This window comes from Nematostella vectensis, chromosome 10, assembly GCF_932526225.1.
Source record: "Nematostella vectensis chromosome 10, jaNemVect1.1, whole genome shotgun sequence".
Taxonomy (NCBI): domain Eukaryota; kingdom Metazoa; phylum Cnidaria; class Anthozoa; order Actiniaria; family Edwardsiidae; genus Nematostella; species Nematostella vectensis.
This window is the reverse complement of record NC_064043.1, coordinates 9,518,408-9,544,461: the sequence shown is the minus strand read 5'-3', so window position 1 is coordinate 9,544,461 and position 26,054 is coordinate 9,518,408. Positions and strand designations below refer to the sequence as shown.

Here is a 26,054-nt window from a genome sequence, read left to right as displayed (position 1 = left end):
TATGTCAGTATTCTATTGCAAGGTATCTATAGAGTTTATTTCGCAATTCGGCTATTTTATGTTGCGTTTCTCAACTTTTGAATCTCTGGGATATGCAAAAAAATCAGGTCAAAGAGCCTTGGAAGGAAAATTACATTTGTGAATTATGGAAACTGGAAGGTAGAAAACAAAGAATTTATAAACATATCATATTTCGTGATGTAAAGGTTTGTTATTATCTTAAACTGTTAAAATCAAGCTTAGATTCGCGAAGCTATACTTCGGTGAATTAGTCAGAAATTTGTGAAATTGCAAAAAATTACAATTATTGAAACTGAATTACTAAAACATGCAGGCTTTGTACCACACTATCTCAACTCTCGGTGTGTTCCATGAACATTAGCTTAGATGGGTAGCATGGTTAATTCATTTTGTAAAATTGGGGAGTACGACGAAATAAGCGCAATTATGATACCACATAAGAGTTTCAGGGCTTAGTACTATGCATACTGTATTGTACGTTATGACATTTTGTTAATAAAATTCGTGACTGAAAAACAAATCTTGTTCAAGTTTGAGTATTTGGCTAGTGAATGAACAAGAGATCGGAATTTGCAGAAATTGATTTCGATAGTATTCAAATGAATTTTTATTCAATGTGTTTGCAATAAATTAAATCACAGGAATCTGTCGCGTATATTTTCGTCCAATGGCAGGTAATCCGGAATCCATGAAAAAATGAGACTTGGAATCCGGACTCCATGCTACTGGAATCCGGAATCCACACACTAGGATCAGGAATCCAAGACTTAAGCTGGAATTTGGAATACAAGAATAGTGGAAAACAAAAATAAAATCCGGAATCCACGGAAAAAATACCCACATGGAATCCGGAATCCACACACTAGGATCCAGAACCCTATTGGGTAACCTGTCATGGGGCGATTATTTGGTTTGCGCAATACACAGAGCGTTTACCACAGGTTCTTCGCATGTAATATAAACACTGATATACATTATACATCCTTTTCAAGCATATATAACAAAATTGGATGCGATGCAGATTTTAGAGAAAATATCCAATGTTCTATTTGGTTGCAATCGGCGTAAAATTCATTGAGAAATGAAGCTTTTTAAGAAAAAAAAATCGTTTTGAGAGCAAGGTTTGGAATGTATACAAAAATGTTTCAGTGATTTCCGGACAATAGTGAATTACGAACAACAATGGCGCGTTATTTTGAGCCCGTGTTACAAGCGGTCAGTCCAAGCGCATGCTCCTGCAAAAAGTCACCCTGTTCCCGTGGAGATACCACAAAACATTAAAAAAAATCCCTTTTAATTCTTTCGGGAGTGGTCAGATTTTTATCAAAGAACTTACTCCCTCTCCCCCCCCCCCTCCCCGGGAAAAAATTAGGTCCACTTTTTCGGATATCGCACCTTCCCCCCCCCCCCCTGGGTACGGGCCTGGGGCAAGGCAAATTTAACATCCAAGGAAACGCACCATGAACGTCCATTTTTTAGAAAGGCGCTGCAAAATCATAGAATTTCCAAGGGCTTTTTTGTGGCTGTAAAAGCAAGGTACTGTAAGCTCTCAGAAGAATTCTTAGATGTTGAACAGTTCTCAGTTTACTCAAAAGGGTTGAAAGATGGTCATAGTTAAAGTAAGGTTTTGTAGTTTAGGTATCGTCTCTGGGAAGTCCCTGATATGCAGTTCTCTTCACAAAGATCTGTTTGTCTGGCAGAGTCTGTTACTATAATTAAATACGAGAGGCCATGCTAGCTAGCTCGCTAAACACACCAGAAAAAGAGGGATGTATGCGAAAAGTTAATACATGCTAGAAATACTTGCAAAGGCAAGTAACGGTCCAGGGGTGGACCGGAAAAAAACATTTCGCTAAAAATTGCAACCTTTCTTGTGTAAATTGTCCTTTTTTCTGAAAATTATAGTAAAAAAAACTATATTAGAATATATTCCATTATTATAAATTAATAAAAAAGACGGTAAAGTGACTCGTTTCTGCCAATTTTTTTGTTCGTGATCCTGGTAACGCAGTTTTATCTTATCTTTCGAAATGTCCCTGCACGTGAAAATGTCTCCCGAGTTTACAACATGAATAATCAGAGGGTTTTCTTTGAGCATGCAAGTCTTTTGGCTTGGAACAGAGAACGGGTTAAAACCACTTCTTGGTGGAGTAATTGTATTGTAGTGTCCCCTTAGCCCGCCTAATACAAGGTAGTACGGAATTGCTTATTTGTCATTTTTTTAAGCAAAGGCATTGAATTTTAAAATGATTCGAAACCTAGATAATAATCGTACTAATTCGGTCTTTAGTCATGGTCAAAGACAGGGATTCCCCTGTCTTTTGCGAACATATGAAGACAACCACTAAGCTTTCATGGGCTGAAACAACAAAGGTTTATCTGCTTTCTCTAAAACAAATTAAAAGATAACAAAACGTTGCCTTAGGCCAAGGTACAAAATGTCATTTGCGGACAAAAAAATATTTGGTCAGTTTAAGGCTATGTTACACGAAGGAATTTTTCCTGCAATTTGCACAACACAATGACAAATAAAATTTTGCAGGTCGCAGAGGAATGCTGGTACACGCTTGCATTTTTCCTTCTTTTTCTTTGCAACTTGCAATGTGCCCGCATTTAAATTATAATTTACAGTAGTGGTCGCCTCCTTATCCCGGGAGAAATAAAGCGCGATGATTGGCTCATTTGAAATGGTTTTGCAAGTTGAATTGCGAGTTGCAAAAACATGATACACAGGGTAATTTTTCTCGTAATGTAGCGAAAGCTCTCTGGACTTTCGCTTGTTTGCTGCTGTGATAACAAACAAAATAACTGTTTTATTTATTTATTAAGAAATACTTTACTGTAAACATGAAGTTCTCGCGCAGAAATTTAAAATTTATGTGAAAAGCGAGATAGATAGAATAGATCGCGTTTACATCTTTTTTTATTCTAACATTAAATGAAAAACAACATGAAGAACATGTCCCTTGTTTCACTGCACGAGCGTTCCTGGGATTGGTGTTTCAGACTGACACCAAGCACGGCTGCATTGAGCTCTATTTTCTTCTGCTCTCGTAAGGGTTGTCCAATAAATTGACAAACTTGTGTATGTCTAAACTATAGTCAATCGAATGCGATAGAGAACAGGGCAAAACTGAGTGGGGACGATGACATCTATGAATTTGTCAGATTATTGGACTAGCATGATTTTTCCCAGGTTGCATTTCGTCTGGTCATCGTGTCAGCCTTGCGACAAGTAGCCGTGACGTCATCTCTGAGAAGACTGCAACCCATAACGTATAGTCAAAGTAAGTTATGATTTAATCATCCTAATCACCATCACCATCACCATCGCCATCGCCATCGCCATCGTCTTCATCATCATCATCTTCATCATCATCATTAGTACCATCATTATATACTCAGCAGATTTCAAATATCATCATCAACGACTTGTTATATGTTTTATTATCGTTTTACTTAAACTTTTCTTAGAGTAATAAGGGCGTCTGTCCTTCTCTAGGTTTCTGAAAGTATATCGTCTTCTCATGCAACCAAATGTAGGTCTTATCAGCTGAACAAGTTTATCAATCTGTCTCAAAACTTGGATTTTGGAGTCGTTCAAAACCGTGGTTTCTGTTGGTAGGGTTGGCAATTTCTGGATTCGGGCTTTACCTATGGTGGTACCTTTACCTATTTTAAGCCGATTCACACCTTATTTTTTCCTGTTCCAAAGCCACGAATCATCCATCTTCGCCTCAGCAATGCGGTGTTCTTGCTGCAGTAACCCGTATGCTGGAAAGTAATATGATCACTCCGCTATTACAAGATCAGCTACAATATCGAGCCAATTAAAGAATACATTGATTCCTGGACGGCAGGCGCGAATACAGAGGAGTGCCCGCGCACCCCTCTTGGCGGCAAAAAAATAGGTAATTTCTTATTGACTCTGGAATCTTCAAATACTATGCTTTTTCCATATGATTCCTATGACTGCGCACCCCCCTCCCCCCTCCCCCTCGGCCAATCCTGGGTACGCACCTGAATTCATTGGGTATCCAAAACAAAATAAACGACTGAACTTAAGGGTGTTGGGACATTTCTCTGTGGGCTGCTGCTAGGAAAACTTAAAGACGTTATAAATCCGCAATACATTGGTGAATGAATTTAGGCATGGCATCATTGTTTAAAAATCTCTATATTTTCGTCCATGCGATCCCGTCATCACATGGCGTCATCAGGCGATGACGTCATCACATGGCGTCACAACAGAAAAATCTTAGCTGTTGAAGTATCTGCAATGATAAATGTAGCTTTATAACATTATTCGGCAGGGTGCCTATAAAGTGACGTATGCGTTTTCGTTTTTTATTTTTATTTTTCGACTCTTATTTGGATAAGTTCTTTAATTTTTAAAATACTGGGAAATCAATACGTAGTTTTATAGAGGGCAACAAGGTAAATGTTTTCTGCCTAATCACGGAGCGTCCGTTCTTCGCAAAGATTTTAGAGTTAGAAACGCAAACCGAAAGTAGAATCATCTACGTAGGTGCAATTGAATAATGTGACAAAGCCTGGTTACTAATGTGGATGTTGTGATAACATTTTTTTATAAAAGTATCGATATATCTTTTTTTTAACAATGAAATACGGATTGTAACAAATCCTTTTTCGCTGGGATCAGCACTTTAAGTCTCCAATTAGGTGCCTTAGGTGAAAAATCGTGAAAAATCTTATTTTTGTTGTACGGTATTTGTTGTTTATTACGCTTTTCTCCTGGAATATAAAAAATAAATATATAGTGTACCTGGACTTACTGGAATATACAAAATAAATGACTAGTGTACCTGGACTTCCTGGAATATACAAAAAAAATGACTAGTGTACCTGGACTTCCTGGAATATACAAAATAAATGACTAGTGTACCTGGACTTCCTGGAATATACAAAATAAATGACAAGTGTGGCTGGACTTACTGGAATATACAAAATAAATGACAAGTGTGGCTGGACTTACTGGAATATACAAAATAAATGACAAGTGTGGCTGGACTTCCTGGAATATACAAAATAAATGACAAGTTTGGCTGGACTTACTGGAATATATAGAGTTTGCCCACTTGCCGCCACAGTCCAGCCAGAATTCCCCATGCTTGGTTCTTTGTAGGTGCTTAGTTGAGATGTGGTTCCCTCGACACTTTATGTTGCAGAAATTATCATCCAGTCGGCCATATTTATTGAAATCTGTGCCACAGAAACACAGGAATCCCGCCTGAAGCCCGGCGTAAGGGTAAAACTTATCTGCGCATGCGTCAACACATTTCTTGACAGAACCAAAGTAATTCTTGATAGGGTAGGCTAGCGAGCGATCTTGGATGTTATTGTGCCAGTAAGTAAGCGGAGCTTTATCGTCTTTATAACAGCCAAGATAGTCTACAACGAGGGGTGCATAATCACACAACGGTTAACTTATATTTCAAGAAAATATCTGTACCTAGAGGCCGCCCACCCCATTGTTAGTATCAGGGAAACCCCCGTGTTTTCCCTAATATAGAAAAGACTCCTCGAATCTTCGGAATTTCCAATTCTCTTGATAAAATGCATCTTCTCTGGGACACACAATATCTAAGTAAGAACACCGTAAACTGAACGAAAATGTTTAGGGTTTTTATATTCTAGCGAAATTTCGCTTTTCAAACCTCGTCACTTCATATTGTTCTCCCCAGAAATCCTCCCCAACGCCGTGCTTATTGAACGAGATTGTTGCCCTTGCTCGTCATACATGACAAGTGTACGTTTGTAGAGAATACTGATTAGATACGTTTCTAGTGCGCACGTGTGCATATTCTTAAGAAACACGTGTTTGTTGAGCATGTTCTTTGAGCGTGTGGCTTATTAGAGTTTCTCGTGCCCTCGTGATTATTAGATCATATACATGATTCTATACTGATACTGTTTAAGAGCTAAACTTATTACCGGCTGCAACATTGGGCTCGTCATCCAGTAAAGCAGGCCATGCTGCGGCCGTGACACCTGAGGATGAGAACACACGAAAAAAGATGCGGTGAGGGTACATACATCACGTTACCATGAGAAGAGATGCAGTGAGTGTACGTATATCATGAGAAGAGATGGAAGTGATAATTAGATCCCATTTTTGAATTTTAGATGGTGGTTATAAGACGAATAAAACGAAACTAGACTAAGTCGAGGCTCGTGACACGCCTTAAGAGGCAATGAATAGCACAGACACACAAAGTCTTTTTATTTAGCTGTGTGTTTTATTAAAGAAACTACAACAAAGAGCATTTTTATAGAGATTGCATAAAAAAAGTATTATACAACTTGGTGCTTATAAAACATGACTTCTATTTATGGAATAAAGTCTGATACTTTGATCGATATTTAGCTGATGAAAATAGATGATTATATTTTGTTTTCACTCGGTATTGAGTGGGAGCATAAAATGCGGCGTAATGGGCCAAATTTCAAAGACATTCACTAGCATCATCTCTTGCAGGCCTTCATCACTGCATAGAAGATCAAACGACGCGGTTACATTTGATTAACAAATAAGTATATAATACTTCTTTTTATGCATTGCCCGCAATTATCGATAGTGAGTGATAGTGAGGTTATGTGAACATTTGTAAAATTTGATAAAAAAAAACATGTGGAGCAGAAAAACAAGTTCCTAGTTTAAACGCCAAAGACGAGAATGAATAATACAATGGTACTTACACGCCACAGCAATAACGATGAGCACTGCAAATAACAAAAATAAGTATTTACTATTTACCCACCAACAATTGTTTGGAAGAGAAAGAAAAAAAAGACTTACCGAATAAATCCCTTAGCCACATTTCGGAAGTACGAAGGAATAGAACTTATTGTTTACTAAACACTGTTTCTTCATAGCAAACAATGGACTGTGATTGGACGAGAGCAGGGATCCGCAGGTCGAGAAAGCAAAACATGGCAGGTCTAGGGCTATCTGAGCGGTAAACATATCATGTATTATGATCTAAGAGCCCTCTTACCACAAACTTAGTTTTCGTTTATAATATTTTGGACATATCGTGAAATAAATACGATACACCAAAAGTTGGTATTCAAATTTTCATCTCTAATAAGACTTCTTCAAGAAGTAGGTGGAATGGAACGGCGTAACACAAAAAGTCGAATCTTAGCTTCTTAACCTTTTTTGTTTTGTTTTCGCCACTTTCCCAGTAACATTTGATTTACAAGAAAATGTGATTTTTTTAGGTTTATTGAACAGGTGCATCTTGTGATTAGCCGTGAGCCAAAAGGGCCAGGGGGTTTGGGTGATTTCACATCATCCTTAAATCTAGCCCACAATGCAATTCGTGGCTCGAGGCTAGTTTTTCACCGTTTACACCGGGTAAACGCCTGCATTACAGGAAACCTGACATTTCATATCTTGAAATATAGGCAGACATTGTTATTAGAACACCTGTCAGTCTGACCACTGAATTCGGCCTATTTACAATAATTCCTAATATAATAAAAATACTAATTTAAGAAATACAAATATTAATTCATAAACTACATTGATAAATAAGCTATATAGAATTGAATAGACGATTTAAAAAAGTCTAAAAGGCTGGTATGAGGAGGCCCCTTACAATAAATAACTATTCATGAATCTTAGTTTTTTTCATCGTCTCGAAAATCCTGCATCAGTCGTGTCTTGACAACAGCAAAAGAGTGGCCACTTCCACATCCCACGAGCATGACTAAACTACGCTGTACCGCTGACACCAATACAGGAGAAAGTACATTAGACTCGTCCCCAGTTCCACACATTCCATGCTCATTCCAACCCCACGTCCGTACTTGCCCGTCACCTAGGCAACAGCAAAGTGTCAATTCAAACAAAACGGCTGTTATGAACAGAGTCATCTAATTTACCAAATATGCACTCAGCGTTTACCAACATGCGCTAGTGTTCCGAAACGCACGAGAATTCTCGGGTCTGACAAGCTTATTTTGCGTTTTGTACGTACAATCTTTCACTTAAACTAAGACGACAATACCACAGCATATCGAAGAAGAGTTTGGTATGGCAATGCTACCCAAAGAAGCTCTTCTATAGGTGTAAACGCGCCCTTGATCTGCGCAAAAAAGACTTTCTTTTTTTCATTTATGTAGTGTAGAGGTGTGATTTCGTAATCTTTCATACTATTATATATTCATTTTTTTAATCGGTGGGATGCCTTCGTCATATAATATAATTCGATCTAGTTCAGTATTCCAAGATCACGTACCGTTTATGTATGTTTTTATATGTTTATTGCGAAAGCTAACGTAAAAAGTATGGCTTCGTTGACATGCTTTAAATAATAAACTCACCTGATATAGCAATACTATGCTCTGCGCCACAAGCCAACTGAAACCAAATACAATTAAAATAAAGTAGATGTTAGAGGAATTCATAGCTAGAAGGCTATCATTTCATTTTTTCTAAGATGACGCATTGAATTAAAAAGGGTATGTTTAGTTAAGGACGTCTTGAACGATGCTCAGTGGATAATGCTCACTACAAAATCATAAGTCATTATGCTTAATACGTCAGTATGGTTAAAATACGTACTAGATGTACCAATGCACCCTTTCAAGGCAATTTTACGGCAACTCGCAACCTAATCTTTCTTGCGTTGGGAGTTGCAAAGAAAACTACGCGTGTAACAGATCCCTTTTTTGCAACTTCTACTGCAATTTTTTAATGTTGTTGCAAGTTGCAACAAAGAATGAGAAAAGTATGTAACATGGCCTTTAAATGACGTAATAAAATGACGCGTTCAAACCTGTTTTACTCCCCGTAAACACTTGACTTCTCGTGGCTCGGCTGAATGGCCGTTCTGTTGGAGTTCGTCTCCCCCGCCAAGCTGACCATAGTCCGCTCTTCCCCAGGTGTAAACGCGCCCTTGATCTGGGCAAAAAAAAAGACTTCCTTTTTTTCATTCATGTAGTGTAGAGATGTGTTTTTCGTTAGCTTTCATACTATTGTGTATTCGTTTTGTTAATCGGTAGGTAGGCCTTCATCGTCAAAATATAATTCGACCCAATTCAGTAATCCAAGATCACGTACCGTTTATGTATGTTTATATATATGTTTATTTTTTACGTTTTTATTTCAAGGATTTTTTGGTCGGGTAAAATAATGCTCCTAGCAATAGATTATTTTTCGTGAGTATTTGCAGTCCGATATCGGGGTCAATATCATAGGATATCGGCCTGTGTGAGAACCAGTCAAAATATCTTAGCGGAAATAAGGAAATAAGGAGCGTGACAAAACAGGTTTAAATTTCATTAACAATTATAAGCGATAAAATAACTTGTTTAACCTGTTGCGACAACCACGTGACTCCAACCACTGTGGATCTCTCTCACGCAAGCGTCATTTAATGGGCCGCGGACTCGCATGGGGACTGGGACGGACTCGATCTTAAGCTTCATTGCGGGCTCTTTGCTCTCCGTGTTGCTGGTAGGGTCACTATTTGTGGAGATATCTGTTGGATTCTTCTGTATGACTTGAAGCAGAGAAGCGCCACACTGTCCGTGCTGGTTTGAGCCCCAACAATAAACCGCACCTGCGTCTAAAAAAAAACACAAAGTTGGACCAAGTGCTGCGAATATTGCGTTAAAACATTGTTACTGTTCACTTAGAGACAATGAACTTTTTAGATTAGCCAATCGCATTGATGTATGAATGATCCATGTAAAGCGAAACAGAACAAACGCGAGCTCGGTCTACGAGGAGCGAACTTATACAGGAGTCAAAAGATATCTATAATAAAACTCCATTTCTATTACATTTCTATTACATTTCTATTACATTTCTATTACATTTCTATTACATTTCTATTTCTATTACATTTCTATTTCATTTCTATTACATTTCTATTACATTTCTATTACATTTCTATTACATTTCTATTACATTTCTATTACATTTCTATTACATTTCTATTACATTTCTATTACATTTCTATTACATTTCTATTACATTTCTATTACATTTCTATTACATTTCTATTACATTTCTATTACATTTCTATTACATTTCTATTACATTTCCGACACAAGTCACAGTGTGACCTTGGGCTTTATAGATACTTGAATAAACCTTGCGTTAAAATTGTGACTTCTTTCGCGAAAACCGATTAAGGAAAGCAAGAGAACAGTTTTGGCTGACCTATGGCAAGTGCATTAAAATTAATTAACGTTTCTGTGTTGCTTGACCAACCTGTGAGAAGGACGGTGTGATGGAGTCCAACAGCAATTGATTTTCCTCGACAGCCTTCAAACGACACTACAAATAGCAGTCGGTATTTTAAAATATGAGACAAGTAGGTTGAGACGTTTAATAAAAACTGCGAATAACTTTCAAAAAAATAAACACCATATTTGGTAGCTGAGCGCACGGGCGATGATACGAGTAGGGAAAAACATTTATGCGCGGGAGGAAGAAGAAAGTTAAGAACAATACAAGGAATCTTGTTGAGTCACCTTGTACGGGAAAAGGGATGCACTTCTTGCTCCGCTCCCTGCTACAACCGAGTTGCCCTTTTTTGTTATCCCCCCAAGACCACACAGATCCATCAGCTAGAAAGTAAAAACAAAAATCGTCATCAGACGCCTTATCATCAGCATCATCCTCATCAACACCACCATCACGATCATTAGTATCATCATCATAATCATCACCAAGAGCATCATGTGCATCATAAGAATAATCAAGCATCATCACAACCACCGCCATCATCATTAGTCCTTAAGTTATATGATGGCGAAGGGATGAGTATGGTGACTACGCAAGATTTCAGTGCACACTACAACCTTTTTTAGTGTACAATAAAAAATGTTCATCGTCATCATCCCTCTGCCATTGTAAATCGAAATGTTCCTATCATTTTCATCTCCACCAAAGGACAGCAACATTATTGCATTTAAGCTCACCAAGGACAGCAACATTATTGCATTTTAGCTCACCAAGGACAGCAACATTATTGCGTTTAAGCTCACCAAGGACAGCAACATTATTGCGTTTAAGCTCACCAAGGACAGCAACATTATTGCGTTTAAGCTCACCAAGGACAGCAACATTATTGCATTTAAGCTCACCAAGGACAGCAACATTATTGCATTTAAGCTCACCAAGGACAGCAACAGAGTGCCTCAATCCAGCAGCAACATCGGTAACACAAGACCCAGGAGACACCTAAACACAAATATACAACCACAATTATTAAGGTGAGCTTAAACAGGTAAACACAGCAACATGAATCATGGCACATGGCAAAAGAAACAGTTGAAAAGGCAAATCATGCAATAAAAAAAATACTACAATAGATATGACATGTGACGAGACACCCAAGAAAAATGGCTAGAAAACTTTGAAATGCACAGCACTGAACACATGATTATCTGATCCTAGAATATATATATAACCTTAGCAACATCATACGTAACCTAAGTAACATGACATGTGACACCTGGCAACATGATCATAGTAACATGATATATAACCTTAGCAACATGATATGTAAACTAAGTAACATGACATGTGACACCTGGCAACGTGATCATAGTAACATGATATATAACCTTAGCAACATGATATGTAAACTACGTAACATGACATGTGACACCTGGCAACATGATCATAGTAACATGATATGTAACCTTAGCAACATTAGCCAGCAGCATGACCCTAGTATATTGACTTGTGGTCCTAGTAACATTATGTCATCCTAGTACCATGACCCTAACCACATGGCATGTAATCAATTCCTAGTAACATTATGTCATCCTAGTACCATGATCCTAACCACATGGCATGTAATCAATTCCTAGTAACATTATGTCATCCTAGTACCATGACCCTAACCACATGGCATGTAATCAATTCCTAGTAACATTATGGCATCCTAGTACCATGACCCTAACCACACGGCATGTAATCAATCCCTAGTAACATTATGTCATCCTAGTACCATGACCCTAACCACACGGCATGTAATCAATTCCTAGTAACATTATGGCATCCTAGTACCATGACCCTAACCACACGGCATGTAATCAATTCCTAGTAACATTATGGCATCCTAGTACCATGACCCTAACCACATGGCATGTAATCAATTCCTAGTAACATTATGGCATCCTAGTACCATGACCCTAACCACACGGCATGTAATCAATTCCTAGTAACATTATGGCATCCTAGTACCATGACCCTAACCACACGGCATGTAATCAATTCCTAGTAACATTATGGCATCCTAGTACCATGACCCTAACCACATGGCATGTAATCAATTCCTAGTAACACTATGGCATCCTAATACCATGACCCTAACCACATGGCATGTAATCAATTCCTAGTAACATTATGTCATCCTAGTACCATGACCCTAACCACATGGCATGTAATCAATTCCTAGTAACATTATGGCATCCTAGTACCATGACCCTAACCACATGGCATGTAATCAATTCCTAGTAACATTATGTCATCCTAGTACCATGACCCTAACCACAAGGTGAGCTCAAACAGGTAAACACAGCAACATGAATCATGGCACATGGCAAAAGAAACAGTTGAAAAGGCAAATCATGCAATTTTTAAGCAGATAGCCTCCCCCATTTTACAAACTATTTTGAGCAGATAGCCTCCCCCATTTTACAAACTATTTTGAGCAGATAGCCTCCCCCATTTTACAAACTATTTTGAGCAGATAGCCTCCCCCATTATACAAACTATTTTGAGCCGATGATGATTTCGCAGTATTTCAAACTAAAGGGTGCACACAGATACATTATACAATGCAGGTCTATCCTTTGGGACAGATCTGCCACCCCTGAACTAGTACTAACCTCACATGATGTTGGAGTTGTACACTGCCATCCTATTCTCCCAATACCAAGCTGACCAAATGCATTGGATCCAAAAACAAGCAGATGGCCAGTGTCTATGAAATAAGGCAATATAGAAAATTTGCGCCCCAAGCTTGGGACTACACCCCAACCCCCCCCCCCCCCCCCCCCACACACACACAGATATTGCGGCAGTATTTAACAGCGGATGAAAATGGGAGTCCTTATTTCCAGGGTGTCCCAATTAAGCAAGTACAAATAGGTCTAATTATTATGCATTTGAAATTGGCCTAACTACAGTGCAGACAAACCCTGTTCGATTAAAGACACCTTTGGGACCCAACGAAGCATCCTTATCATAACCAGGGTATCCTCAATTAAGCAACTCAGTTTTTAATGGAAAGTGCTATTGACTGTCCCAGGCCCGTAACCAGGGGAATTTCGGAGTGAGGTCTGTTCTAATGAAGGAAAAGTAAGTGCCACTGTGAGCTACAGTAGAATGAGCTTCCTAAAAAATTATCCGCAAAAAAATGGGTAAACAAACCCCACCTGCTCAAAATCCATGTTAAGGTCTACTGATCTGAAATACAATTTCTGAAAAAGTGGGTGACCTGAGAGTTGAGTTCCACTCTTTTTATGCAATAATAGACATTAACAATTACCAGTGATGGCTAAAGTATGATTCCAACCACAGGATACATGTTTTACAGGAGGAATAAGGACTCGGTGCAGCTCAATTCTGTTTATAGTGTCCCCCAGTCCAAGCTGACCTCTGTTGTTCCAGCCACATGTGTACAGCTCTCTGCTATCTAGAGTTGAAGGCAACAAATCACCAGAGGGGCTCAGAATAAAACAAAATATCTTAGGAAATGGCCACAAACTGTTACAGTCACTGGGCAACCATGTGATGAAACAGAATAAAAAAAGGGAGGGATTTAATAAATAAACAAATAAATAACTATTCCACTATATAACTATCATAACCTGGACTAGACCTAGACATAATTATGATTTGTGCTCTCTCTTTTATAAAAAAAAAATAATTTTATGCCAGGCAGCATTACATTAAAGGTGGTGGGTGTGTCACCCATAATAATATTTTGAAACGCAATATCTCCTTTTTATCTTTTTGATAGAATTCTGTACTAAACGGCTTTGAATATTACTGCTCTTTATAGGTCCCCATTCAAGCACTCCACCTCCCCTCCCCCTCCCCCTCCCCCTCCCAGCCCTTTCTAATGTAGCCCTGACCTGTTATCATGGCGGTGTGACCACCACCACCAGTGATGCATAACACATCATCTTTCCAGTTACTGTGTACTGCTGGTTTGATGACATCATCCGTGTGACCACACGCTAACTGACCATAACTGTTTGCACCCTTTAAATTGAGGAAGTTTACTTTTTGGTACAACTCTACATAACTTAAATCAATCTATAAAAAAATTAAAAGGTAACACAAGAATTTGCATGTCTGCACTTGTGAGATTTATTTAGTGGTTAAACAAAGCTTCAGGAAATATGTTACTTAAGCAATGTCAGTAATCTGATAACGCTCTATTTGATCTTTAATCTCCATGCTTCTGATTTCAAATAAGCCTTAACATAAACGTGCCATTACTCATAAACTTCATATAAAATCAGGTAAGTAATTTTTTCACGAATACCGAAAGTTTATAGTTAGATTTTTAAAGATAGTACATTTTCATAACTGATCATTCTTAATGCAAACGGCTTTCGATAAAATTGAATTGACAAAGAAAAGAAGAAAAAAAAAACAATCGTGCGACATTCCACGGCAGTGACATCGTAAAGGACCTTTCAGTTATAACGAACCTATCTTAAAATCTCACTTATTAATTTAAGTGGTACACATGTGATACTTAATCGTTAAAATGCATAGCTGTTTTTACCCATGAAATTAGATTCGTCCCAGCGTCCGCCATTTTGAAACTAAGCTCGTCTCAATCTTCGCTCGGATTCATTCTTGTTTTGTATCGCAAGTAACGCCTGGCTGCTTTCAGGTCCACGAAGTTTTGCATTGCACCGCTACCAGCAGGGTTTTACTATGGTGGAATGCAGTTTCGTCTGAGGACTTGTTAGTCCCCTTAACCTGGCGAAGGTTGTAACCTATCAAATATGGCTCTTGGGAATGGTCACTTGGGACAAGACGGCAATGAAAAATCAAATATAGAAGAAGACACGGTCACAGGAATAACGAATGCAGCATTTGATGATGTCCAACACCGTGACCAAGGTCCAAAAGAAAATGCGTCTTCTCCCGCTGGTTCCAATAAAAAGATGAAAAAGGGCAAATCAAAGTACAACTGGAAGCAATTCCTCCCGTTCGCTCCAAGGTGAGCTAGATTTTTTCTCAAGATCTAAATTTCTGCTAGTAACCCTATATGCGCCCTCTACCGTTAAATGGCCATTTTACACCCCGGGCAGGACGAAGTGCAACTGTTGTTGGCCAAAATGTCAAATGTTTATTCAAGTAATGGATATAAGCTAGTGTATTAGTACATCACTGGGATTATTTAGACGCGTAAAAATGTAGATGAGCATATGCAAATTTCTATCAGTGCTTAATATGAGCATATTGGCTCTTAGCTTACCCGTGATATCCGTAGGTTATGTATGTACCATTTGATACCCTTTGTTATCCTTTGCTGCTGTTGCAATCGAAAGCTATTACCTCACTCTTTTAAGAAACCTTCTTCCCATTATAGTTAGTAGAGTGAGACTCCCTTTTACTATGTTCCCATTAATGATCGCGCCATATATTAATATCTTTCTAAAAGTTATGTAACGCGTATTGTGCATTTCTATTGTTAATCGCTCAATAAAGTATAAGGTTTCTTACTCTTATTCAAGCAGGTTAAATGTGGCAAGGTGATACCCATTATTAGGCCTTATTTTAGACTCTGTAAGCAAAGTCCCCCGATAAACAAGGCAATATGTTATACTGTATTTTATTTACGTTTAGCTTCGTTGCACGGACAAGGGTCAGTGCTCACCCATCCATTCCCTCGCTTATTTGCTATATATTTTATGGCCTAATTAAAAAAAAAACGTTATGAATTATGTATTCGTTTTAGACAAACACCGAGAGCCTCAGTCGTTATTAAAGGAAGGTCATACAAATAACCCATTTTCTTTAAAAAAAGTCATTTGGGTCCAGTTAAGTTATATATATATATTTACCAATATTTCAGGATTGTTAAAGTCAAAAATTGCCGGTAAACCCGCTGTAATATCAAACTAATATGCTACCGATCGTCATGTTCCTTGCTTTGCTGTCCTATCAAAATATTTATTTCTGAAGTGAATAATGGCGTTTCTTGTATGCTGCTTCTAATATACAGCTTTAACGTCAAACACTGGAGGTTTTTTGACCTTTCGGGGTTGCAACAGCATGCTTGCAACGGCCTATTTCTAGTGGCAGATGACCTTTCCTGTAGAGTAAGCAGAAAAATATCCTGCATCATCAAGACTTTAACTTTTCAAACAGGTCATATCATTAAAGGTACCTAACTTACTATGGAACTGTTTTGCACTTCTTTCTTTGCCCTTTTCGCAGTATCATCTTTTAAGCCCGGATGTGTTAAGCCGTGCCAAAAATGTAGAAACGAAAACGCCTGAACTTCCTCTTCTCCCTTCATCACTTGACATCAGCTTTACAAGGTTAAACGCAACTTTATCAATGAAAGAATTTTGACGCAAATCAAATGGTCAATTGCCCAGCGGATAGCATGACTTAAACAGAGTTCATTTCAATGGTGTTGATAACACGCTGTGTAATATGGCACCTCATTTACGTCTTCAAGTCTAGCAGAATCACGCCAAAGTTTTTAACGAAATATTACCAAAGTTGCGATGTGTTTTGATGCTGTAGTCGCCACCTTACCCGGCAGCGATCAGGGGTTAGGCTCGTAAGGGTTAAAAAAATTGTGAAACGTTTTGCCCTACATTTTATCCATTTTTTTCGCATTTTTTCAGCTAGGTTTGCAATTAATGGAAATAAAAAAAACTTATAAAGTAAAAGTTCAAAAGAGCGAAGTACAAGAAAGGTGAAAAATGTTTCTCCTGTGCGATGTCTGTAGTTTTGGTATGCTGCTTATGTTTTACAATGAAAATCGGACGAATTAAAAAAGGATTCCCCATTTTTTGCAGATCTCGGAAAGTAAATATTCTGTATACAGCGATTATCAAAAACTCAAGATATGGTGCTTTGATATTCCCATCGAAGTTAGCTTGTTTTGGAATAGATATAAGTTGAATTCAACGAGAAACATATTGGGACTATTTGGGACTATCGGACCGTTAGTTTTTGAGGACCCTGTCTTTCTGCCGGACGTCTAGTCACGGCGCATTCACGCCCCGGTTCAAATATCACACTTTTCCATCGTCGCTTGAGTACTTATCACTTAAGTGAGAAAGTAAAGATCGAGGAAACTCATCTCTTGTAGCGTTGATGCGACGAAGAAGTATACCATTTCACTCTTTTTAGAAACATTGCCAAGACATGACCCCCCAGTCACCAAACGTTACTCAGACCATCTCATTATCTTAAAAAAAAAAACACATTGGATTCGCTTTATTCCCATCCATCATTATCTTAAAACAAACACATAGGATTCGCTTTATACCTATCCATCATTATCTTAAAACAAACACATAAGGATTCGCTTTATACCTATCCATCATTATCTTAAACAAACACATAGGATTCGCTTTATACCTATCCATCATTATCTTTAAAAAAACACATAGGATTCGCTTTATACCTATCCATCATTATCTTAAAACAAACACATAGGGTTCGCTTTACACCTATCCATCTGAGCGCTTATGTGGGGCCCAGTCACAGTTGCTATCATTCAGCAGATATGAGAAATAAGCCCGTTAAGCCTTAAGGCTTCAAATTTTTCTTATTTTTCTTTATCTCTTTGTTATCTTTTAAATAAAATGGAAGGAATCACTCAGCATTTTTTATCTTTTTGCCTCGAATATTGTAGATTTGAACAATCCAAAACTACCTAAATGATTAACTAAACTATTTACCTTTCCTGAGATATAAATCCAGCTTATTTGATCCAATGGTTTGTTCAGAAAGTATCATTATTTCGAAGCGATTTTCATAATTGTTGCTAAAATGAACGGCGTTTACTGCACAGTTAACTGACCCGCGTCACGAAAGTCAGATGAAAACAATACCTCCTTTAACAAAAATGTCCTAATTTTTATAAGAATGCGTAGAAGAAAGAATTTCTGTTAATGTGTATGTTTTTTTTTTTCTGACTTGATGCGATTTTATCGATTTACATTGGTTTTTGTTTTTCGTGCTTGGACGTGGGAATAGTTCCGTATCACCCTGCGCCCAAAGTGTGTTTTTGGTTTGACTTCAGATATAAATCCTAGAAAAGGATTGATTTGATTATCCCGTTCTCAATTAATCATTTTAATCCCAGTAATGTTATTTCTAAGCGGGTAAATGTTTATTATGTGGGCCTTTATTTTAGTCATTCGGCTGAATAAAGAACTTCATTTTAAAGACAACCTCCTTGATATTGTTAGCGCTCATCGATAAAATATTATTCTATATTAAAATAGTTACTGAGGCTGTGATTGATATATCAATATGCTAGGATGATTAAATAAAACCGCCAATATTAACCATAGTTAAATCATTAGCTGGCTAACTTACAAAGGGATATGGGATTGTTATTGCAGAACTCTTAAAAGAACGACAACAACGCATTCTGGCGGTAGCATTCACATTTTGTTCTTGTAAATAAAAACGGTTTTTGTTATGTTGAGCTCTCATGCACGAAAATTATCAAAAAAACCACCCAATTCTTGGCTCACCTTGTCCTCTACATTTTTTCATTTTGTCTATTTTGCCGTTTCAGTATTTGTGTGGGTTGTGGCATTTATTTTGGAAAAATTCTATCAGACCGTTTTGTTTCTTGCAATATGGATTTGTTAGTGACACGCGAGCGAAAGCCCATTGACGATTGTTGTTTGTTAACCTGCTGCATTGCGAAGTTAAAATCATTTTTATACATTTATTTTAAGCAAAAAAGGAGGGGATGTGATACGTTATTCAGTAAATATGTTTTTATTGATTCTCAAATGAAAAAAACTCTTACCAGACGACAGAATGTTTGAGTGATACGGAACTATGCCCGCTGCTACGGAACTACTCCTACTATGTGCAAAGAGAAAATGCCATATAAATCAATAAAAATTTGAGAAGGTGTAGTCTTTTCTGTGCATATTATATGCATAAGTAAATTTGTAGTCGTCTTAGAAAAAATCGTGAGCATTGGGCCCTCCGCAAAAAGATAGAGCAATTTTAATATGAAGTGATACGGAACTGGCTATCGTGCTGTACGCATTCGCTCGCCGTATGACTGATTTCCTGATCGTTTTCATAGAGATTACTTCGTGGTTGGTGAGCGCGTACGATTTTTATTCATGAGTTGTGATGGAATCAAACAAACGAGCTCCAAAGATAAACATAGACAGAAACGGCAATCATTTATTATGCATGTATTATTATGCCAATAAAAAATCGACCGAAACAAAACAAAACAGAGTGAATAAAAACTGTACAAAGCACTTTCCGTGCTGTACTTTGTTTTTCACATGCATACTGAGAAATTTATAATAAGCATATTACATAACATTTTATTAGACTTGGCTGCAGAGGCTCCGAGGTTTGTGCTGTTCGACGGTTTAGTTGAAGAAAGACAGAAACTTTCATTGAAACGAATCTGTCTCGCTAATGTCACGCACGAGACTGTAGCTCTGTTACAAAAGTAGTGCACTTTTCAAGCTCTGAAGCGATGGTAAACAAGTTACTTAAAAACCGATACGATTTTCTTCACTAGTGAAAACATCGTATCTGGCATCTGATTGGTCGTTCGATATTTTTTACTAGTGAAAACATCGTATCTGGCATCTGATTGGTCGTACGATATTTTTCACTAGTGAAAGAAATCGTACGACCAATCAGGAGCGCTCTTACTGGTGAAAGGATTTTTATCCGATGAAATTTTGGTGCGTAAATCTCAGTGTGTATATAATAAGCTCATTTATACGCACGCCAGGACGAAAGCTAGACTTAATTGACACTTCAAATAAAAATAACAAAAGTTGCATCTGATGTTTTGTAAGTATTCAAACGATTTATCGAAATCCTATAAGTTTTTACAAATCCGGTTGATTTTTGTTACAAACCCGGTTGACTAGTTTGTTACATATCCGGTTGATTTTTGTTACAAATCCGGTTGTTGTTACATATCTGGTTGATTGTTGTTACAAATCCGGTTGTTGTTACATATCTGGTTGATTGTTGTTACAAATCCGGTTGTTGTTACATATCCCGTTGATTGTTACAAATCCGGGTGATACACTACCAATCGCAAGCACAAATCAGACTTCAATAACAGCAATCAGAGGCAATCGTTTTCGTGTGCGGTCAACACATTTAATATTCGCGTTCTTAATCTTGTGGCGAATTACCTAAGAATGTTGATTAACGTTCCATATGCTGTGAGCTATATATAGGAAGTTCCCCAGGGCTGAAACTTGTCCATGATAATTAGCGACCATATTATTCTTCATACAAAACGGCTCACCTTTAAGTCAGCTATAACACTGGGGCACTAATCGCGTGTTGCGGGTTCCATTTTCACCCAAGGGATTTTCGGTTGAGATAAGAAAGTAGACACCGAGAAAACTATTTAAATATCATCAAATGAAGCCAAAGATTTATTTAAGTTTAAAAAGGCTCGCCAACTCTTACTTAGACATCTTCCCTGGGGTGCAAAAAATAATAAAACATAAATTAAAAAAATAATAATAATTCAATTTGATTCGACTTCTAGATTTTGCTATAGCAGGTTCGAGTCATCAAAAACAGGGTAGCATAGGGGGGCGCTGACCCCCCATCCCTCCCGGCCGCCGCCCAAAGAATTCTATACCTTATTAAAAAAGCACCAATTCGCGTTTTTGCACAATATCTATGTTTGCAAACATTAACAAGTACCTGCATAATTGTTATTTCCATTATTTTCACATGCAGGGACCTAATTCCCCTACTGTTTATTCCGGTTGTCTCATCTTTTCTTAGTTTTCTGCGCAACCGTTCTTGGTATCACCTCCTTCCCAAGAAAGGGGGCGTACGGGGCCACAAAATCCGGAAAACGCACATAAAACCGCAAAAAAACCCCCGCAAAATCGAAACCGCTAACCTCACAAAAATCTACCAAAATCGAAAAACTGCACTAGTTTTAAGACAAAACCGCATCATCGCAAACCCTTGCGCCCCTCAAAGAGCGACATGATAGTTAATATTTATTTACACCCTTTACTAGGAACCCCGACGTACCCCAAATAGATGACTCCGGTTTCATGTCCATGATGTTTATGTCATGGGCGTCACCCATCGTGTACAAGGGGTTCAGAAAGCCTCTTCAGATGGATGACCTGGGAGAGCTATCTCAATACGAGACAATCGAAGTGAACGGCACCCGAATTAAGCGGATTTGGGACGAGGAGGTCGATACCGTAGGCCTCAAGCACGCTCGACTCGGCAAGGTTCTGTGGCGGTGCGTTAGGACACGACTTATCATGGGAATGATCATGTTTGTGATATCGCAGATGATTACATTCTTAGGACCGGTAAGATTTTTCTCTAACGGTGACACACGTGACTGAGAAAGAGAGGAGGAACGGGGGAGGTCTCGTGACAGGTATTATCTTGTGTAGAGAGAGAGAAAGAGGCGTGTGGGTGGGTGGTGGGGGGATGCTTCGCAATGGAAGGTTGGGGTCCTTGGTTTCGGTTAGGAGGAACGGTTTAGTTCAGGCAGGGAATGGTTCAGGTAATATTAAAAAAAATGCTCCGCAAAAAGCTAAATGTTCAAAACATCAGCTCAGCCAGACTTTTTAGAGAAAGACATACAGTAGCTTCCTCGAACAAATGCACATGTGTGAACAACGTTGATCTATTTCCCGATAAGATTCGTGTCTCACAGTGATATAACAGGAATAGTAATTGGAGGAGGGGGGGGTCCTAGTTTATGGTTGATAGGGGGATCTACCAGTGATCGTTTGGAGATAAGGTGGCCCGGGCATTTCGAAAACCCTTCTCCGTGACAGGGCTCAGAATACTGGGGGAATCGGGGGGGGGGGGGGACAATAAAGAGACATTAAGAAAACTGAAGGGGGCACAGCCACGCCCCTCCTGGCCCCTTTGGCGTTACAGCCCTGAGATCTTAAAAGAAAAAACATACTTTTTTGCAAAGGTCATTTGTTTTATGACGATAGCATGTTTACTGTGTTCATGTGTTTTCCAGGCTTTATTCATCCGATATATTCTAGAGTATCTGGCCAAACAAAATACGACATCACTTGGATATGGCATTGCCTTGGTAAGCTGGTATTATTAACTCGTGTTAAAATATTTGAGTTGAATGCAAAGCATAATATACCCTTCAAACAAATCACTAATACCAAACACTGTACTTACACAGATCACCTCTATAATGATGCCGAGAACATATTGACCCCGAGAACTTCCGTGGTGATCCCGAGAACCTCCGTACTGACCTCGATAACCTCCGTACTTATCCCGAGAACCTCCGTACTGATCCCGAAAACCTCCGCATACTGTTTCCGAGAACTTGAACTCGTCTTGACTTGAATCAAAATCCGTTTTCCCCTTGGAAATGCTTCAAAATTATATTTTTCTAAAATAGACAATATACTTTTAAAAACGATAACTTGATAACATTCTCTTACAGCCGTCTTTCACTTACATTGAGGACACAGAAAACGGGCCATGCTGAACATCTTTGACCAATCAGAGTCGGCTTGAACACCGTAAACATTTTGAAAAAAAAGTTTAGCCAATGAGAAACGCCGGACGTTGTATATTTGACCTCGTACGTGTAGTCGACCATTTTTGTCTGTCGATTGAGCGTGAGAACACCCCAACCTAATTGGCTGGAACTTATTTTTCAAAATGTTTACGGTGTTCAAGCCGAATCTGATTGGTCAAAGTTGTTCAGCATGGCCTGCTTTCTGTGTCCTCACTGTAAGGCAAACAGAAATGTTTAAAGATGTTTTCCGTAATCGTTAATGTTTTGGGTTTTTAGGTTATGGGACTGCTTCTGACCGAAATCCTTCGTGTCGCGTTCCTCTCGTTCAGCTTTTTCCTAAACATCCGGACGGGCACGCGCGCGCGGAGTATGGTGTACTCTCTCATCTACCAGAAGCTCTCCAAGCTCAGAAATGTCGGCGATAAGAGTATTGGCGAGGTAATTGGATTGAGAGGAACCTTGAGCAAGGACGACGGCGACGGCTAGGTCAACGCAATCGAAAGAGATGCGTTCCCGTTTAATCAATTCCAATTTTATTGCAATAAAATTAGCAAAACATTATAGTCAAAGACATAAAAATATACTAAGGACATAATTTCTGATGTAGCGAACTTATTTAGGCTAAGTTTAAACGTCGTATTATCCATGAGCCGTATTAAATGCAAATGAAGATGAAACAATCGATTTGATTCATTTGCATGCATTTGCATTGAATACGGCTCATGGATAATACAACGTTTGAGCTAAGCCTTACAGGAGGTTACAGTGACAACGTCCGCGTCCTCAATTGATCGTGAAATTGGGAATTTTTTCGTCGGAGGAAAAAGGGCTGAAATTTATCAGACAGAACGCATTTTCACGTGCTGCTATTCAATTCTGGGTCAATTCCAGTGTTTTTTGCCGTTTTCCCTGATATTTTAGTTTCAACTTCGTAGTTTGATGGAAAACGGCTAAAATGTGATTTTGTACCTTCTGTTGTTTTTCCCAGTTCGTCAACCTGTGTGCGTCAGATGCTCAACGTATTTACGAGGGAGTGTCGTTTTGTAATTTCTTAATCGGTGAGTTTATAGAACTGCATTCGACTTTTCTTTGCCAATATTCAATACAAATTAGATATTTATCGAAAAATAATAAAAATTTTCAATATTCCCTTACTCTCAAATGAGATACGTGACATAATTTCGAAACAGAAATAGACATTGAAATGCATCTGTCTAGCGACTCTTTTCAGATCGAGTTGAATTTGCGTGTCTTTTAATATTTTTTAGCGATTGGCTTGGTCAATATATCATTATGTTCCCCAGGAAAAATATGCTTCCCTAAGTATTTTTTACTAATAGAAAATACTAAATTTTTCAATCCCAAACGTGCCGCGGGAGGATTCCAAATTCTTGGAATTTTCTGTTCGGGTCCATCATAGAACAATATCCAACATCGCACTACATTTTCAGAATGCCGAGCCTGTCTAATCGGAAAGCATTGGCTGTTTTTCTTTAGGTGGGCCAGTCGTCATCATCATGGCCATCATATACACGACCTATCTAATCGGGCCGTCCGCGTTAGTGGGTTGTGGCCTGGTGTTACTGGTTTTCCCTATTCAGATGAAGGTGGCCCGACTTGCCGGTCAACTGCGAGGAAAAGTTGTGCGGATCACAGATCAACGGGTAACCATATGAAACCTTATTTTTATATCAAGCTAATGAGCAGATCGTATTTAAGTGATGCAAGGGCAACTATTTCTGATTAGCTAGTCTCGAATAACTAAAGTATTGGTAGTGTTACTCAACCACACAGTATTTTAATCGAACATTAGTAACAATCACCACTGCTTACATACGTATAATCATTTGTAAGAATCAAAGTTTATAAGTTATCAAAATTGCCTAAATTCAGTAGAAATTTGACGAGTTCCATGGTATTGTTTGATAGCAGAACTGTCGTGATAATTGGCATTTTTCATTTGCACTGATGTAAACACTTCTGTTATATCGTATCGAATCGAATCGAATAGACCGTTTTCACGATGTTGCGCGCGCATCAAAGATGCCACAGACTGGCGGGCCACAGCTAATCTAAAATGGCACATGAAGTGGAGTTCACAGACGAAGCTATAGAAAATGCTGTCAGAGTGCTTCTTTCGCGGAGTTTTGGAGTCGAATTCCCTTTCGTCCGCATTTTGGATCAGCTGTGGCCCACCAATCAGTGGCATTTTGACGCGCGCAACATCGTGTAAACGGTCTATTGCTCAGAACGCTGGGTGCTTTAGAAAAACGTCATACAGCCACATAAATTTTACCTGTAGTTTGGGTCACAAATTCTCTGCGAAGTTCTTACTTAAACGTCCAAAAACGGTAGCAAGTTATGCACTGTGACTTTTTATGTACTTTCCTTCTAGGTTCGCATGATGAGCGAAGTTCTTAACTGCATCAAGTTGATAAAGATGTATGCGTGGGACAGGTCCTTTGCTGATAACATTGTTGGTAAGAAAAGAAGCCCAATAAACTCACACTTGATATTACAGGGTTTAAAGAGCGGGGGGGGGGGGGGGGGGGGAGAGGAAGGCGCAGTCATGGATATCATATAGAAAAAGGGTTTTGTGTTAAGTGCTCCTTAATAAAAAATTACCCTCTTTTGGGGAGGGGCTGGGGGTGCGCGCTTGCCCTAGGTACGCACCTATTCATTACGGGTAGTACTGGGACTAAATAAGTGTGTATTACACCTATTCATTACGGGTAGTACTGGGACCAAATGAGTGTGTGTTACACCTATTCATTACGAGTAGTACTGGGACCAAATAAGTGTGTATTACACCTATTCATTACGAGTAGTATTGGGACCAAATGAAAGTGTATTACACCTATTCATTACGAGTAGTACTGGGACCAAATGAAAGTTTATTACACCTATTTATTACGAGTAGTACTGGGACCAAATGAAAGTGTATTACACCTATTTATTACGAGTAGTACTGGGACCAAATGAGCGTGTATTACACCTATTCATTACGAGTAGTACTGGGACCAAATGAGCGTGTATTACACCTATTCATTACAAGTAGTACTTAACGCTTTAATTGTCATTGCTGCTTATGCTTGCTTCCCTCTCTTCTCGGCGAGAGGATAGCTATCTATTTTTGTCGTTATTGGTACGACGAATCCCCCACCACCACTCTATCCTTCCAAGCCGGTGGGAGAAGCATTATGATCGTTGCAGTTTCGTTGTTGTAGTTATTGCCATTGTTGGTACTAATGCTCGCCCCCC

General features: G+C 38.7%; 3 protein-coding genes and 2 long non-coding RNA genes across 6 annotated transcripts in view; 2 read left to right on the top strand and 3 right to left on the bottom strand.

The window, feature by feature from the left end:
* Positions 1-2,828: 2,828 nt before the first annotated feature.
* Positions 2,829-7,003, bottom strand: LOC116610147. Its single transcript, XM_032370863.2, has 6 exons — positions 6,842-7,003; positions 6,742-6,765; positions 5,977-6,033; positions 5,098-5,433; positions 3,715-3,795; positions 2,829-3,283 (listed from the first exon to the last, which is right to left on the bottom strand). Exons 1-5 carry the CDS (start codon positions 6,861-6,863, stop codon positions 3,716-3,718), a joined length of 519 nt encoding a protein of 172 aa, XP_032226754.1. The 5' UTR covers positions 6,864-7,003; the 3' UTR covers positions 2,829-3,283; position 3,715.
* Positions 5,818-7,666, top strand: LOC125572974. The gene is made up of 3 exons (XR_007313903.1): positions 5,818-6,110; positions 6,521-6,576; positions 6,919-7,666. It is a non-coding gene; the product is annotated as an uncharacterized LOC125572974 (long non-coding RNA).
* Positions 7,266-14,945, bottom strand: LOC5502582 (secretion-regulating guanine nucleotide exchange factor). Of its 2 annotated transcripts, none has more exons than XM_032370860.2 (11): positions 14,817-14,945; positions 14,155-14,284; positions 13,566-13,712; positions 12,904-12,998; positions 11,182-11,245; positions 10,534-10,629; positions 10,271-10,336; positions 9,369-9,620; positions 8,829-8,953; positions 8,374-8,410; positions 7,266-7,868 (listed from the first exon to the last, which is right to left on the bottom strand). In XM_032370860.2, exons 1-11 carry the CDS (start codon positions 14,847-14,849, stop codon positions 7,669-7,671), a joined length of 1,245 nt encoding a protein of 414 aa, XP_032226751.1. In that variant the 5' UTR covers positions 14,850-14,945; the 3' UTR covers positions 7,266-7,668. The 2 variants fall into 2 exon arrangements, with proteins under 2 accessions (XP_032226751.1, XP_032226752.1); XM_032370861.2 differs by having other exon boundaries at positions 13,566-13,708.
* A 97-nt stretch (positions 14,946-15,042) lies between these two features.
* LOC5502574 (ATP-binding cassette sub-family C member 5) overlaps positions 15,043-26,054 on the top strand; it is a 38,471-nt gene continuing 27,459 nt past the window's right edge. Inside the window, exons 1-7 of the mRNA XM_032370858.2 lie at positions 15,043-15,260; positions 21,288-21,594; positions 22,269-22,343; positions 23,070-23,231; positions 23,782-23,851; positions 24,291-24,457; positions 25,189-25,273. Of these exons, the coding sequence (XP_032226749.1) occupies positions 15,043-15,260; positions 21,288-21,594; positions 22,269-22,343; positions 23,070-23,231; positions 23,782-23,851; positions 24,291-24,457; positions 25,189-25,273 (1,084 nt within the window). The remainder of the gene's footprint in view (positions 15,261-21,287; positions 21,595-22,268; positions 22,344-23,069; positions 23,232-23,781; positions 23,852-24,290; positions 24,458-25,188; positions 25,274-26,054) is intronic.
* LOC116610150 lies at positions 15,860-16,768 on the bottom strand. The gene is made up of 2 exons (XR_004293235.2): positions 16,443-16,768; positions 15,860-16,358 (listed from the first exon to the last, which is right to left on the bottom strand). It is a non-coding gene; the product is annotated as an uncharacterized LOC116610150 (long non-coding RNA).